The sequence below is a fragment of the Herpailurus yagouaroundi genome, unplaced genomic scaffold (genome assembly GCF_014898765.1).
Source record: "Herpailurus yagouaroundi ecotype Mexico unplaced genomic scaffold, PumYag 100, whole genome shotgun sequence".
NCBI lineage: Eukaryota > Metazoa > Chordata > Mammalia > Carnivora > Felidae > Herpailurus > Herpailurus yagouaroundi.
In genome coordinates, this window is record NW_024412391.1 from 44,348,879 (window position 1) to 44,366,857 (window position 17,979).

The 17,979-nt window shown below is 38.2% G+C and overlaps 1 protein-coding gene across 2 annotated transcripts in view; it reads left to right on the forward strand.

Moving 5' to 3' along the window:
• The first annotated feature begins 2,021 nt into the window (after positions 1–2,021).
• Positions 2,022–17,979, forward strand: part of SKAP2 (src kinase associated phosphoprotein 2) — a 186,035-nt gene continuing 170,077 nt past the window's right edge. For both annotated transcript variants that reach the window (XM_040472395.1, XM_040472396.1), the window contains exons 1-3: positions 2,022–2,279; positions 11,379–11,484; positions 12,084–12,109. In XM_040472395.1, the coding sequence (XP_040328329.1) occupies positions 2,213–2,279; positions 11,379–11,484; positions 12,084–12,109 (199 nt within the window). In that variant the 5' untranslated portion in view covers positions 2,022–2,212. The remainder of the gene's footprint in view (positions 2,280–11,378; positions 11,485–12,083; positions 12,110–17,979) is intronic.

Below are 17,979 nucleotides of genomic sequence, written 5' to 3' on the forward strand. Positions count from 1 at the left end.
GTCAGAATGCTAAAATTAACAATATAAGAAACAACAGGTGTTGGCAAGAATGCCGGGAGAGGACAACCCTCTTGCACTGTTGGTGGGAATGCAAACTGGTGCAGCCACTCTGGAGAACAGTATGGAGGTTCCTCAAAAAATTAAAAATAGAACTACTCTATGATCCAGCAATTATACTAGTAGGTATTTACCCAAAGGATAAACAAATACAGATTGAAAGGGTAAACACACCCCAATGTTTATTGCAGCATTGTCAACAATAGCCAAACTATGGAAAGAACCTAAATGTTCACTGACTGATGAATGGATAAAGAAGATGTGGCGCGCGCACACACACACACACACACACACACACACACACACACACACACCATGGAATATTACTCAGCCATCAAAAAGAACAATATCTTGCCATATGCAACCATGTGGATGGACCTAGAATGTATTATGCTAAGCGAAAGAAGACAATCACGGAAAGACAAATACTATATGATTTCACTCGGATGTGAGATTTAAGAAACAAAACAGATGAACATATGGGAAGGGAGGAAAAGAAGAGAGGGAAACAAAACCACCAGAGACTCTTAAAAGAGAGAACAAACTAAAGGTTTATGGAGGGAGGTGGGTAGGAGATGGGCTAGACAGGTGATGGGTATTAAGGAGGACACTTACTGTGATGAGCACTGGGTGTTGTATGTAAGTGATGAATCACTGAATTCTACTCCTAAAACCAATATTGCACTGTATGCTAACTAAAATTTAAATTAAAAACAACAACAACAAAAAGCCCCAACAAATCTCAGGATGTCTAGAATCAGAACTACCTGGGGCTTATTTAAAATGCAAATAATCAGGTCCCACCCTAAGTAGAATCAGAATCTCTGGGAGTGGAATTTGAGACTCTGTATTGTTAATAGTTCTGTCATTGCAATGCAAACTGAAATTTGAGGACTATTGATTTAGTGAGGGTTGGAGGCTAGAGGAATAAACAATTTACACTGTGATTGGAACCACAATACAGTGTTTACAATACAGTAGTAGCATGAAGGAAAGAGTTTTGCCAGGGCAGTTCTCATATGAAGTGTGTGTGTGTGGGGGGGGGGCATTAAGCATATATAAACATACACACACATATTTGGTATATACATATATAGAGAATATACACCGTATACAGAATACACACACACACACACACACACTTACTTTAAAGACACCAGAACGTGTCTTTGGGGTTTTAGTGAAAATCTGTTACGATTTACAGATAGAAGACATGCAATAAGCATTTTGTTGACTAAACGATCAGGTTGGATTGAACACATTTTATAATTCCATTCTAATCACTTGCAATTTTCTTTTTGATGTTTACAGATGGGACAGTAGTATCGATGTCTATTTAGCTATATATATTTTTTAACTCAAAAGGCCAGTGACTAGAACTCCTCACTCTTCATTTGTACCGGGGGAAGTCGCCCCAACAATAAGAATCAGGCAGAAAAGTAATTTTAAGAGCCAATCGGATTGCCTTCTGGAGCAGTTCCAGACTGACCTCTCAGGGAAGACTGGCGGAAGATGGGTCTTGGTTACCTCATTCAATCGGACAAAGAAAGCCAGAATAGTTTAGGGAGGCTGAAAATTCCTGCGGGTTACTATGCGAGGTGTTAAACCTCGGCCGGGCTTACCGTTGGCCAGAGGTCCCTTAATCGGAAAACTTAGAGGTACTATGGACACCTTAATTTTCGGGATCCTGGAGAAACGATCAGCAGTTGTGGAGGTACCAGTAACCAAAATGGCTGCAAGGCGCTTCAGGCTCCGGATCAGCTGATGCAGCCGGAGTTCGCTCCCTTCCCACCAGCGGCTCCTCCCGCTCCCTTACGTAGAGGTGGGCGTGGCCTGTTCTGAAGCGCTTTTCCGAGGCTAGGAAAACCGAAGGATACACATGCGCAGTTCGGCCCCTCAGGCCCTTTGGTTCTCCTCCCAGCCCATCGCCCCGCCCCGATCTGCCAGGAGGGGCTGGGCCGAGAGTCCGGCCGCTGCTGGCTGGGGCTTTAGTGACTTCCTTGTTGTGAACCCCGGCCCGGCAGTGTCCGGACTCGTAGCCCCGCTGCCCTTAGCGGGACCGCTAGCCCGAGTCTAGGTCGCAGCCGCAACTCCAGGCCGTCGATTCCCTTTTCAGCACAGGTCTTTCCCCTCCGCACGCCTCGCGCTCCCTAACATGCCCAACCCCAGCAGCACCTCCTCTCCCTACCCCCTCCCTGAGGAAATTAGGAACCTGTTGGCAGGTAAAGAGCGGGAAGGGGGCGGGTAACGCTGCCGGGGCGGGGGCGGGGGCCAGGGGACGGCGAGCCGGTGGGGACAGAAGCATTCAGAGCCTATGCTCTCCCTCCCCACGCTTCCCATGTGTCCTGGCCGGTGGGAGCGGGACTGGGAATGGGGAAAGAGGGGTTTGAGGAAGGGAGTGGGCGTGTGTTGAAATTTGGTCCGAGGATGTTGGGGGAGCCCTTTTTGATGAGCTACACTAATTGGATCAGGACATTTCTGTATGCATCGTGAGGACGTCGTGTGCGTGTGTGAGAAAGAGAGGCGAGGGAGGGAGAGGGAATAGTAATGCGTGTGTGAGAACTGGGAAGGGATTAGAAGTCAAAGAAGTAGTCCTTTGGTGGCCTGACCAATGGAGGAGAAGGGTGTAAAAATGCAAAAAGATGTCTGAGCTACAGGTGTTAGGGGTTGTGGGACGCAAGGTTTTGTCATTTCCAAAACTCCCATTTTTCTTAAACATTCATTGTGCTCATATTTAAGACTTTGAAAGAGGGCTTGATTCTCAAATAGCCACTTGTTTTCAGCTTGAGTAACATATTAAAACAAAAAAGGAAGTATGTATTAAGGTCCAACTTCCTGTGTCACACGATGAAAGTACATCTTTGCATCCTCATCTTCTCCTTTTAAGTCTTGAATGACCATTTATAGGAACTTACGTTAGGAGTTCAGGATGCGGTTCTTCAAGGCTGTGACGAATCCACTGCTATAGTCCATCACTATACTAGATATGGAGATGTATATTTCTGCACAAGGCAGAAAATACATCTTTTTAGGGTAGCACAAATCTTACCTATCCTGATGCTCTTGGAATTCTTATCATCATTCACTTTGTCTTGCGTACATCAGAATTCTAGAAACTGAATTTGGATTGTTTTACTTGAGTCATCTCCTAAGTATTTATCTTTCAATATTGCTCATGGATAACTGGATTAAAAGAGTTTCTTTTGGATGTATATTACAAGGTGCTTATTTTAACCCTTAATATCTGACCTGTGGCATTTTAAATAGTAAGTTGCTGTTATAGCAGTGTGAGACCAAATCTCCTAATATGCTGTTTTGCTGGTTAGCATCATGAATATGATCAAGAGAATAAAACCAGTAGTGTGTGAATGGAGACTTATGTTTGAACATGATTACAGGGTGATAAATGCATTTGTGGTGGTATAGTATTTTACTCTAAGAATTGCTTATTGTCATTAATGGGTACCACTAAGGGAGATATAAAGAACTGTAAAGACTGGTTTAAGGCAGCTTTTATTCCATTATATGAGAGTTTCACTCGAGTACTGCTTTTATTTTACGACAGTTAACATTTTCATTGTTACGCTGCTGGAATTGTGTGTTTAGAATACTATTTTAATAACCAGACCAGAGAAGTGTTTATCATTATTCCAAAAGTAGATGGCACCACTTTCAGGATTTTCTAGGTGTGAACTTTTTGAATTTAAGAACTAAAGTGCAGACCTCTGGGTACACCCCTTTAAAGCTTGAGAGCTCCCAACAGTAAGCAGTTTGTTGTTTGGGTCCATAATCAAACATTTGCACATAGTATGATTTATAGGTTATGAGACTCATTATTCTCTGATCCCCATAATTACAAATATTTCGTGTGGCCCTTATTTTTGTAATTTAGTTGAAAGCTTAGAATTACATAATATTTAAATTATCTCCAAATGCTAACTTCCTTTATTTCTCTTTGGTCAGTTAATTTGCCTGCATAATGTCTGAAATGAGTGTTTTAAAAGTCATCTTACTGTTGTTCTCATTTTTTCACATGAAAGCAAGCCACATATTAAAACACATGAAGTATTAAAAACAAATAGTAAAATACTAACATTTTGGAGATTGTAAATTTGGCTTATACTTTATTTTCAGAGGACATTTTTAAGAGGTATGGATATGAGAAAATATCTATTGTCTATCTATACTTTTTAAAGAAATGAAGCAAGTGAACCAGTGTTTTTTCAGTTTTCTTTTTTAACTCATCATTCAAATAAAGTTGCTTAACATTTTATGTTTGACTGTAATTAAACTCTTTTGGGGGTAGGAAAGGTTTCGGGAATAAACGTTCTCTGCAGCCTTTTCACAGTTTCCATCCAAAAACTTCTGTTGGGGTTGTACATGATTATTTGCATAATTCAAATGTGTTGGGTAATAGTACATGGCTAGATTTAAAAATTACTAAAACTCTACAGGGAGAGCATTGGCTTACATTTTAGAGATTGCTGGATTACCTAGTACTTTCTTTGGAACCAAGAAGGAGATTTTGGTAGCCGTGGTTGTAGTTAACAGTTGAGCTCTCTAACAATGAATTCATGGTGCTGTGCTAGAATTCCAAGCCAGAGAAGACAAGGAACTAGACTTTTCAGGCACTTGAAATCCCTTGCCTACAGAAGAAAAGGATATCAAGTCAAAAGATAATGCCTATCAAAATAACATTGCTTTGGACAGTTCCCTTTGTGTTTCGTGTGCCTATTTTCCAAAGCGTTATATGTCCTCTGTGTCAAATGTTTGACATTTCAACTGCTTGATTGCGCTATAGGTGCTCAAAGGTATTCTTACCAATTTATATTATTTTCTCTCTATTTTTCTTTCTGATTGTAGCAGTTTTAGGCTTCGATATTTGTTCCCCTCTCCTCTCATTTCTTTCCCTCTAAAACGTTCTATCGAAATGCAAAAACCCATAGATGCTATCATTCTTAACTCACATTTAATGATACTCTTGGAAAAGTGGCTGTATAGTTTTGACTGTCAGCGATTTATATTTCTGTGGAATCAGTATATTAAATCTTGAAAGCCTATGCTCCTTATGAAAGCGTTGTTTTATTCTTCTGTTACATGAATAGAGAAAAAGTTTACAGATTTTTTGTTAAAAGTCAATTTCGACCTGCCATAGGCACGACAGGCAACCTTTAATGTTTTTTTTTCCGCAACATTGGAAGGAGAGGTTTCGCCTGGATAATTGGAAGCAATGGATAATTCCAAATCTTGTGCATTTAATCTTTTCCTACATCCAAATATTTTGACTAGGGCTAACAGCAAGAATAATCTTGATTTATGTGAGTTTTTCCTCCAGGCAGGCAGGAAAGTGAGAGGAACTAGAAGCACTGGCCCCCAACCCCCTTCATTTGTTTAATCACCCTTTGAATACTGGAGCCTTAGTGGTTTGCAATCAGATATTCCCATTCATTCGCATACATTTGTTTTAGGACAACATGTTTAAAAAGGAAGCCTGTAAGAGGATATAAGTTCCTTTTTATTAAATTAGAAAATGACACCAACGTTAAAAGAACAAAATAGTGGTTGTCAGGACTCTGAAAAATCAAAACCAAACCAAACAAACAGTAAACAAAGTGGCCATATTGTTTCTGCAATATCTGTGTGAAATTTTTTCACATGGCAGGCTTGGTTAGAAATATTGCATTTTCCCCTACTGGGGATTTCCAGAACTCTCTCTTTTTTTTTTTTTTTTTTTTTTTTTAAGCTTCACACATTAAAATCTATACAGAATGCAGTTCAGTTGAAATAGAGGGAAAATTTTTTCAATGCTGAGAATAGTATGGTTTGATTTCCACCTTTCCTAAGTTCTGTTTATAATTTGGTCAACATTTTGGGTTTATTTTTCCTATGAGAATTATTTATGGTACATCTAGTGTCCCATAATTTCCTTCTGGGGCATTGGCTGAGTATGTAAAGGGAAGAGTGCCACCTACTGAGTCACCAATAGTCACCTACTTCTTCAGCACCTGGATTTTCCTACCGAGCAAGAATAAGCCTGCCCTATTTTGACGGTAATAGCTAATGAGCATCAAGCTGATAAGAAGACATTTGATCTCAAAGTGAAATCAGACTATGACACCTCTAAGGTTTTCTCTTCTAGAAATAGGAATATGTGTTTGTAAGTCAAGGGATCAAAAATTTTAAAATTTCTTGTATGGGTCAAATAATGTAGATGAATTAAGATGTGATACTAAAAAATTATTTGCCTTTATTAAGCATATAATATTCTACCTTTTTTTAGGAGGGGATCTTTGGCTGACTTGTTTTCCAACATCGGTTTCCATTGAAAGTATTTTTTATCTCAGATTACTAAATAAAGCTCTTGATAGTATGTATGATTTTTATAGTTATTCAACCCAAGTTATCACTGGCTTTCTTTAATAAAAAAAAGGAATCTAAATATATTGAAAAATGAGAAGTCTATAAAAAATTTCCAAATGAGTTTATCTCTACATTACCAGCATTAAAATATTACTAGAAAGAAGATAGAAACAACAGCATTGGAAAACCCTCTGGTGATTTGAAACACAGTTCAGTTGTCTCTCATAAATTTAAGATTAAGTGTCATATATGGGTGATAAAAGTGGCATAGGCTAGTTTTTATATACTCATTATTCACTTAGTTTGTCTTTTTCAATTAAAGCCAAGTCTATCTTTTTCATTCCACTGAGTTTACATTTCTTTCTCAATCACATACTGAACACATTACAATAGATGCTACCTAACCGTGAATCTAGTGTAAATCTCAGACTAATCTGTTATTCACTGTGGCTTCTTTGAAAATGAGTGGTAAAAAGATTTTGATTATTATAAGGTGTTATTTATCAAGAGTCATCTTTTAGAGGTGAAAGATGTTCATCTGTATTCTTCAACAGCCCAGTTTTCTATCAGAATAAATCATTTAGCCTCCAAAGCCAATTTTGAAAATTTTGTCAGATGATTGGATTCTAAGACTTAGGAATGTTTTACTTATTGTACTATGAGAACTCCTTGTGCTTGTTCACATTTCTTCTTCCATGTTTGGAAAATTCACAATATAACCGTAACCTGTAAAAGTGCTAGGTAATCAGGAGAAAGACATTGATTAAGGAATCAATAACTTTTCAATTAGCCATTTTCCAACTTTGGGCATTGGCTCCATTGATCTACATGTGCCCCGCCGTTTGATTGATTTTTATGTTTTTACCAGTAGGTGTTTGGTCAGACCATACACCTCCCTTTAGCTGAGAAAAAAAGCTTATTTTATTTTATTTTATTTTATTTATTTATTTTGTTCTGATGTCAGCCTAAAGTTTGGCTGGGACTCTTACCATAGTAAGTTTAGTAATAGTACCTTCGTGAATTCTTAGTGAAACCTGGCCCAATTCATAAAGTAGAGAAAGATGTGCAATTAAGTAGTAAAGCCATTTGGGGGTGAGGTGTAATTGGTTTTACACTTATGTTATTGATCTGGGGCTGAGCAAATGGTAGTGGACTCCCATACAATTCAGGCCAGCACAGAGGCTCTGTGTGTGTGTGTGTGTGTGTGTGTGTGATGTGTTAGATACCTGTCCTAGCCACTTGGGCTCTAAGGGAAGACGTGAGCGGTAGGCAGTTTTTCTGGGGGTCCACATGTACAGGAAAAAAAAGGGTAATTGGAGTACCATTCGATGATTTGGGGTATGCTAAGTGTTTGCCTCTTAGGGGTTCCTATGGCTTTTGAGAGATTTTTAACTTCAACTGCTTGAAGATTGCTGAGCCAAGACATGATGTCATCTTTTCATTTTGTTTTCAGACGTTAATAGTTATCTACAGAGCAGTTGTAAGTCTGATCTCAGGGCCCTCTCCCCCAGATCTTTACAGTTGTACCGGGAGATAAGGTTTATTCTTGACAGTGTTAAGGGGTAACAGGAACAAAAATCACTACGACATTTACAGTCCCTGGGATAACTCTTTCCTTGGCGATGACTCCGGGGCAGAGGCTGATGGAGATGGGGCTAATTCTGGGGTTAAGTACCAGCGGCGCTGACCCGAGGTCTGTGTGGCCGCGGGCGGGGCGGGGGCGGGGGTGGGGGTTAAACCTGCTGCATCGGGGCTCCTGGGAGCTGCGCATTCTCCACGCGAGCCGGGTGGGTCCCCACGCTTTGGTGACTGCGTGAATGGAGACCCCTCCCTCTGAGGAAGAGGAATTCTAACTCGCCAGGCCGAGAGGCTAGCGAGGAGGCGGGCTGACCTTTTCCTGCAATCGAATTACGGCTGTTCCCCGAATTACAGGCATACTGGAGTCAGTGAAATCTACATATTAACCGAGGGACACGACCCCTAAAGGAAGGTAGGAGAGGGCTAACACGCTTGCCAGTTTATCGTTTGCAGGGCTACTCAGGGCACAATCAAAAGCTTCAAATCTCTTTTCCGACCAGCCGGAGGAGCGCTTGATTTGTCCAGGACTTTTATTGGCCGCTTTTGAAATATTACCCTGGCTCTGAGCTACAAAGCCGCAGATCCAGTCGCGTTTGTCTGGCGAGGGCGCTGCCCCAAACCCAGTGCTCCCTGCTCACAGCGCCCGTGACGTGGACCCTGGGGTTTAACAGTCGGAGGGAGTGGCGAGTGTTTGAGGACCGTGGAGCCGAAACGTCTCCCAGGAAAGCCCGAGTCACTTTGCAGCGCTCGCCCTGTCTTTGCGCTGGACGAACGGGACGCCTGCTTCCCGCAGGGACCCGGTGGAAGGTCCCCCGCTCACCCAGAGGGTGTCCGGGGCTCGGGAGAGGCTGCTTGGTTCAGTTCGAAAATAAATGGGCACAGTGTGGATTTTAAGAAATAGCCCGGAGTTCAAAAACTTCAAAACCGACTGAATCTGTGGGCACCAACAAACTAAGATTTCAGGAATCAATTCCACTTTCAAGTTCCTAACTCATTTGTTAAAAAAAAAAAAAAAAAAAGAGCGGGAGACCCCCCCCCCCCCCCAGAAAACAGCAAAAACAGTTCTTACACTTTTCACGTCTCCTTGGAAAATAACTTATTTTAAGAAATCGGTGTTTATTAAATCTTTTTAGTTGCCTTAACCCCCCTTCTGGGATTAATTTAAGAATAAATACATCAAACCTGTAAAAATACAGATCTTTTTCCCCGTGCCCGATCTCCGAATCTCCTCCCCCTCAACAAACAAACAACACGGATTCTTCCTAGAATCACACATTCTTTCAGCAAGCATTTCCTCATAAAATAGCATGGGTCAGTATTTTAAAAATATTTGGGGGGGAGTGTTAGAGCATTGCAGCTTTTTATGTTTTCCGAGTTTTTGTAGAACTGAAATGACCTCTTAAAGAAATAACTCTTGGGCTGTAATTCCTTCTGTTATTGCTTCCAGAGATTTAAAATAGATCCCGTTTGTTTAAATTTGGATTGTATAATGAAAATGTAAAATAGGCAATTAAATACTTGTGGATGAGGGAATTAAAGACAAACACTGAGTGAGCGTCACATTAAGCAGACAATTCACCAATCATCGTGCAAGAGCTTCTCCCAAGTATTGAGTTCGGTTGGAAGAAAGAAGCAGCAGATGTGCTGCTCCTTCCCATATTCCACTTTGTTACCAGATTCATTCTAACCACCTCAGAGAAGCCAGTGATCTTTTCCATTTCACCTGATGTGTGAATGTCCAAAGGTTGCTTGTTTCTCTGTGTACAAAAATTAAAGAGTTTAGGAGAGAGTGATTTTTTTTTTTAAATAAGTTTCATTATTTTGAACTCACTTTAGAAATCTGAGTCTAATTTGCACTGGTTATGGATTATGCCTCTATGTCCCCTTCAAAATATGGACCGCTCCATATTTTGTAAAGAGAAGCTGTGACATTTTGCTTTCATTTCATCTTGATACTTACTTGTAACATTAGTCATTAATGGCCGTCAAACCAGAAAGCTATTTAAAAAAATTATTCCAGGATTAAATTTTAATTCTTTCACTTGTCATACTGATTTAGTGAAAAATTACCTCTATACATTTATGATGAATATATGGGATAACAGTTTAATCAACTTGCTTATTGGATCAAGATACTTTTGTAATCAAGAATTTAAAATCGATTATAACATTCTATCTCAAATACTAGGTTTTAAATTGTTAATTATAAGTACAGTTGAAAGACTGTTATACCGCTTTGAATTAATTATATATACTATTATTATATGCTTTTATACTATCTTTTTGTCAGTGTGAGTTAGGAGACAAAGTAGTTAAATAAATAAAAAGAAAGTAAAATATACCCACGTCTTTTCAATAGGAAATATGGATGGTTTACAGTCATACCTACTTTAAAATTTTTTCATGGTCCATTATATTAGATATCTCAAAGATTTGAACTCCTGAATAAAAATTAAAGTTGCATAATGTTTCATGAACAATAAGAATGGGGCTATTATAAAATCAAACCAGTAAGGATTAGTTGGAATCTTGTACTAGTGAGAACTAGAAAGCAGAATAATTCACAAGTTTACTAAATTTTAAAAAAAGGAGGCTCTGTGGAAATGTTATATGAATCTGTGAAAATCTTATTTCTAGGTTACTATATTTCTAAATAGTGGACAAATGTATTTTTGCCACTTCTTAACTTTATTTAAAAAAATATTTCCAGGTGGTAATACCAAGGCAAGAAGCAAGAACACACAAAACCACACAACAGAGGTTTTGGTTTTTTTTTTTCTTTCAATTTTTGAAGGTGGCTGGTCAGAATGGGTGGAGCAGGTAGGAAGGAGGGGGTTTGATCTGGGAATCTTGGTTAGAAAAAGGGATTTAGTTTTTCCTTTAAAACATTAAATATTGCACATACCTCAAAATGGATTACACTGGGAAAAACAGGCCCTTGCCAGAGACATTAGTTTATATCGATATTATATTGTGAATGACCTGTTCACATAGGAACTTCCCAAATATTATAAAATGATAGTAACACATGCATAAAAGCTCTGTGCTTGCTTTTATATGAGAGAATTTGTTTTATGGGGCACCGTAGTTTATTAAAACTTGTGCGCTTCTCCCCGGTTTAATGATGCCAAACATCCAAATAGCATTTGCTGTGCTAAGCATAAGTAGAGCATACAAATTTTATTAGCTAAGTGGTGAACAGATTTGTCCAACTTAGTATTTGAAACATATTTCAACTGTTATGCTTTGGATTGATAAATAACTGTAACAAATTGTACAGATATTAACACTTATGGGTAGAAACAATCATTGTCCTATTTGTCTTCGCAAAAAATGATTCTTTCCAATAATTTGTATCCTGTTTCTTATATTTCATGGTTTAGATGTTGAAACATTTGTAGCAGACACACTGAGAGGGGAAAATTTATCCAAGAAAGCAAAGGAAAAGAGAGAATCCCTTATTAAGAAGATAAAAGATGTGAAGTCTATGTAAGTCACTTCCTTGCCATTTGTTACTTATTTCTTACTTAGAAGCAACTTTGTAGTTAACATTTAATAAAGAATTATCACAGAATTAACTTTTTTTATGTCCAATTTAGTTGGTGTTAAATACTGTAAAGACAAAATATATGTCCTCTATAATAGTTTTTAAAAACCGACATGCTTATCATATTATCCTTTTTTGTGTGTGTGTGTGTGGATGTTCTTGATTATATATTTTTTCTAAGCATGCTACCGAAATCCAACTGTTCGTTTGATTTTTTGAGGGTGTATTGGGTTTACATGCTAGGACAAAGGTAGCTTGAGAATTTTAATATAAATACCTCTAGATATGGAAATGAGTAAATGTATGTGGTGCATTTTAAAGATTCTGATTTTACTACTCTAACTTCAGTCTTCAAAAATACTTTTATTATAAACCCATAAGCCTTTTGGAATTGTCATTTCAGGATGGGAAGTACTTTTTCTCTAAATGTGTGTTTATAATGCAGATTTTAAAATAGATTTGAATTATTGCCAACAAACAGACCTTGTTTTGGTTTGTCAACCCTCATTTTAAAATATAATGTTCTTGCTTTCTTTTCCAGCTATCTTCAGGAATTTCAAGACAAAGGTAAATTTTCAAGTTTGTCAGACTTGACATTTTATTTTTCTTATGCAGAGGTTCGGTAGGGTAATCTAATACATACTGACGTTTGATAGTTGGGATCAAAATTTAAATTTCCATATTGTATACCTAGACTTTCAAGATGAGAGTGCGAGCTCCCCCTGCTGAGAAAAAAATTAAAAAGCATATCCAGGATCTACTCTGCACAATCTGGTGCAGACATCTTATGTATTTGCTATCCTTAGGTGTTAATGTTTCTTAAAGCACGTTGTGGCCGAAATGTGTTAAGAAAAGGATATACTTGCAGTTACGCATGGAATGATTTGGTAAAGCACAGGTGAAATACCACGCCAACACCATTTGCCACAGCAGAGATGATTTTATAGTAGCAGTGGGCTCAGGAGGGCCTGGGGCCGGCTGCTCCCAGGTAATGATGTTTTTATGTTTTTACAGGACAATTGCCTTAAAGACAGTATCAGTTTATGTCTGGAAACACGGACAAAATTTTTTCAAATGATTTTTTTTTTTATTATCATTGTGATTCTTTTGATGTGAATACGTGTATGCTATGGAAATGTTCAAAGAAGGGAGTTCAGTTTGATTGGTTTGAAATACTTGAGCATGCAGGTAACCTGATTGTCTTCCTTTAGATTTGAGGGTTGGTTGTTTAGCATGTTGCAAACCAAAACAAGAAAGGCATAGGAAGTTACTACTTTCACGTCTTCACTTCTGTAAGGGAAACTGGGTATGGCCCTTACTTCCAGGATGCTAATTCATAGGTCATGACCTGAAGCCTGGGGATGCTGGTATGAGGGTCACAACATGAGGTCAGCTAACCTATGTGAAGTTAGGATCTGGGTCTGGGAGGAAAACAGTATGGCATCTTCTAACGAGGGTTAGCAGACACCACAGAGTAATTCATACCTCTGCCAACTGAGAGTAATGACGGTTTCGGTAAACCAAGAATTAACCAGACAACCCTAAACCCAAATAGTTAAAAGGAAACCATAGTTTCCTTTCACATTAAATTGTCAAGATCACTGTGATTGGAGGGAATGAGATTTTTTTTTTCGTATGGAAATCTTTAACACTATTAAACATTTTTTTTAATGTTTATTTATTTTTGAGAGAGAGAGAGAGAGAGAGAGAGAGAGAGAGAGAGAGCATGTGCACAAGTCGGGGAGGGACAGAGAGAGAGGGAGACACAGAATCCGAAGCAGGCTCCAGGCTCTGAGCTGTCAGCACAGAGCCCGGTGCGGGGCTTGAACTCACAAACCAGGAGATCATGGCCTAAGCCAAAGTCGGATGCTTAACCAACTGAGCCACCCAGTTGCCCCAGAAATCTTTAACATTATTAAATAAAGAGAAGACAAGGAAAATCCTCTTCCCCACAAATACCTACTTCTTTGTACTCTACAACCAGTCTTCAACTGTGGGCTTAATTATACTGCATTTTGCTTAGTTGAATATAGAAATAATGAATTTATACATTCTTATTATAACTTTTATACAGGGCAGTGTTTATAGAGGAATACTAGATTTCAGATTCTGTATTAGACATATTTTGTTCTGGTGATTATTTGTTAAACTCTCATTGTGACTTAATTATTTGTACATTAACAAATTTTAAGCTAAGAAAGCATGAAAATGAAGTCATTGTGTAACTATACGATTCAATAATAGGGTAGGAGCTTGTTCAGATGTATAGATATTACTGAGATATAGTCTTTGTTTCTAAAGAGAATGGAAATTTGTACAGTATTTGATAGAAAGTGAAAAATGAGCCTAGAATAAGAGTTCAAATAACACAGAATTCAGAGATTCCCCATAACCATTTTTCTCTAAGTCATTTATAGTTTAATATTCCTATATTGAGTTAACTAATCACCAGGAGTGCCTGCTTAAAAGTAAGCCTGTGGATAAATTAGGTGCATACCTTGGAGAAATACGAGATGCTGAGTAATTTTATGCCGTTATACCTTCAAAGTATATTCAGCTTTGTTCTAAAAACTATTCCTGTAGTTAGGAGTAGCAAAGTTAGTACTTAATAGTTGCAAAGTATTCAAGATACATTTTTTTTAAAATAGGAAGATATTAATTATCAGATCTCTACATAAATTCATCTAAGTGTATTTCGATATTGCTCCTTTTTAAAAAATTTTTTTAAATGTTTATTTATTTTTGTGAGAGAGAGGCAGAGCATGAGCGGGGGAGGGGCAGAGAGAGAGGGAGACACAGAATCCGAAGCAGGCTCCGGGCTCTGAGCCGCCAGCACAGAGCCTGATGCGGGGCTCGGACTCGCGGACCGCGAGATCGTGACCTGAGCCGAAGTCAGACGCTTAACCGACTGAGCCACCCAGGCGCCCCCACTTTTCTTTTTTCTTTTACAATTCCCTTTGGGGTTTTGGGCTATCTTCATCCAAGGAGACCTGGGCAGAATTCCTTTTGGCTGTTTTCCTGCTCTCTCTCTCTCTCTCTCTCTCTCTCTCAGGTCAATATGGGGTCACAATGAAGTAAATAGAGGCTGTTTTCCTCCTTTTCACTTTTATATTCCTATTGATTTCAGCTATTTTATCTTCTCAAAATGGCAGTTAAGTACCATTTTAATATCATTAATGGAAGCAAAAGGGCCCAGGTGAACAGTTCTTAAATAAAATGAATTAATTCAGAGTTATTCATTTCTATTAAGCGAATTAGTGAATTATTAGCTTGTCTAGTGTGCACAGATGTTTGTCACCCTTCCTCCCTCCCTCCCTCCTCCCCCTTACACTGTAGGTGCTCCCCCCTCATCCTGAGATTTCACAGTGCAGAATTTACAGTTCAGTGTTTTTCAATCCTTAGAACTAGTTGAATTGATACAACTGTTCAAACACTGAGGTGCAGAGATCTTAGAGGATTTAAAAAGAAGTATTTTCTTTTTTTTTTTTTTGTGGGGGGAGAATAGTTTGTACTTGTAGAAACTTATTTTATTATAGTGGCTCCTAGTATTGAAGCTTGTTCATTAAGTTAATTTTCTATTTGCTGTTTATATTCATTTTCGAAGCAAGCTGTTGTCTGAAGACTTATGTTTTCATTTTTTTAATTTATTAAGGGTTCCTCATTTTTTTTTTTTTTTTTAATTTTTGAGACAGAGAGAGACAGAGCATGAACGGGGGAGGGTCAGACAGAGAGGGAGACACAGAATCGGAAACAGGCTCCAGGCTCTGAGCTGTCAGCACAGAGCCCGATGCGGGGCTCGAACTCACATACTGCGAGATCGTGACCTGAGCCGAAGTCGGACGCTTAACTGACTGAGCCACCCAGGCGCCCCAAGGGTTCCTCATTTTATCTCCTTATATATTTAACTACTCAAGTGTAGACTCTCTCTTTTTTTTTTTAAGCGTATTTATTTTGAAAGAGACAGTGCAAATGGGGGAGGGGCGGAGAGAGAGGGAGAGAGAAAGAATCCCAAGCAGAATCCCAGGCTTGAACTCATGAAACCGTGAGATCATGACCTGAGCTGAAGTCAAGAGTCGGAAGCTTAACCGACTGAGCCAGCCAGGTGTCCTTAGATTCTCTTTTCAGGAGGTCTGATAAATGGTGACTTGAGAGTAAATGATCAGTTGATTTTCTAAATTCATTTATTTTACTTATATGTAAGAAAGATTTGAATGTAAGCAACCAGAACCCATCTTGCTTGGCCTGTTCCCTAGTATTTGAAATTTTGCCTACTCTATCTAGAGTAGAGAGCTCCTTCTTCTAGCCTTCAAATATCGTACATGATGGAGTAGCTATCCCTAGTTTCCTATTCTTAGTTGCAATATAGCCTGATAGTATAGAGTGTATGCCTGAATTTAGGCTTTATGCGCTAAAACTGTGCTACTTTTAGAATTATTTTAGAATAGAATTATAATTATTTTAGAATATTCCTGTCATATAACATGGTCTTAAATCTCTTAAATGTGACCTGAAGTAATTATTTTTGTAATGAAAATATATTACTAATTGAGTAAAGGCTGTTATTGACTGGAGTATAAGACAGAATTTTCTTTTTTTTTTTTAAAAATTAAAAGTTTATATATTTTGAGAGAGAGTGACAATGGAGGGGCAGAAAGAGAAGGAGAGAGAGAGAATCCTAGGCAGGCTGTGTGCTGCCAGTGTGGAGCCTGACATGGGGCTCTATCTTATCAACCGTGAGATCATGATCTGAGGTGGAAACCAAGAGTCAGATGCTTAACCAACTGAGCCACCCAGGTGCCGCTAAATCAGAATTTTCTAATATATATTAGATGCATGATAAAAATAAGTTTCACTTGTATCTTGCCCTTATATTAGTCTTGTTTTTACTCCAGTGATGATGTAGGTACAATTCATTTCTTTAAAAATTGATTAAGATAATATGAAGGTACCTATGTGTGACACATAAGAGACAGTCAATAAATATTATATTAATGTGTATTCTCAGATTCAACTTAATTTCTCAAGAAGATTTAAGTAAATCTTGTTTTATATTCAGTTTTCAAGTAATTTTTGAGGAAATTATAAAATACTAAAAGAAGGGCAAGCATATTAATATGAGACAAATGTTTCAAGATAATATTTTCAAATTTGTAAAATATTAGTGTCTGTAGCTTAAAAACGTGAATATATTGCTTTCAGTTCCTTTTATTTATTTTATTTTTAAAGAAAAAAATTTTTTTTCAACGTTTATTTATTTTTGGGACAGAGAGAGACAGAGCATGAATGGGGGAGGGGCAGAGAGAGAGGGAGACACAGAATCGGAAACAGGCTCCAGGCTCTGAGCCATCAGCCCAGAGCCCGACGCGGGGCTCGAACTCATGGACCGCGAGATCGTGACCTGGCTGAAGTCGGACGCTCAACCGACTGCGCCACCCAGGTGCCCCTGCTTTCAGTTCCTTTTAAATGCCGTAGCTAAAAAGCTCTCATTTTCTTCCTTAAAATATTTTTCCTCTAATTAAAAAAATCGCGTAATAGATTTTGTCCTTGAGACTTCATTGATATTGTTAAATATGCATAGATTTACTTAGCTATTTCCTTTGACCTCATTTGTATTAAGTTTATTAATGGACTAAAGTGCTTTTTTAAATAGTAGGCCTGTCATGTAAGAAGGAATTCATTTCAGTTTGTTGTTATGGAATCCTTAAGAATAGCAGAAACGTCAAAAGTTTGGATGATGTTTAATTTCCTTTCCTTTCCCCTTTCTAACATAGTTTATGTTTGGTTGAAAGTTATCCCACTGATGAAATCTGAGCAAATAGCTCAAGTTCTCTCCTGGCCCCCCCCCCCCCCCCCCCGCCCATCTCTGGCCTTGTATAAATGTGTTAAATATGTCTGAAATTATGGGGCCTATAGCAGAAGTATATTTCAGAGGTAGTGCTTGTTTTAAAGCTCCGCCTCATATTTGTGTGCTCTTAAGTCCTCTTATTTTAGGAGAGTTATGAACAGAATCTTCTTACTTGTGGTGACGTACATCTTTCAAAGTCTTAAGACTTAAACTACAGATCCTATTAAGAAATGACAAGTTAAATACTTAATTCTGTCAATGTAGTTGTATCTTATTACTTGAGAAATTAATTTGGACAAGTGAACTGAGTAGTGAATTAGAAATTAATTTGTTTTCACTCAAGTAATTTTTCTACTCAGGTTTGTCTTTCATGCTCTAAAGGAAGAATGGCTATCATCTCAGTTTAGGTGTATTAATTATTTATTTTAATATTTAACTGATTGTGTTTAAAATAGGACTGTGTTTGACAAAACAAGCAGTAAATTGGTTAAATCACCTTCAATCGTGGTAGAGATCATGACTCTTCAGTTGCTATTTGGGCTTCGTCTCCAGGCATTTAGGAAAATGTTAATTGATAATGAGTCATAGAAAA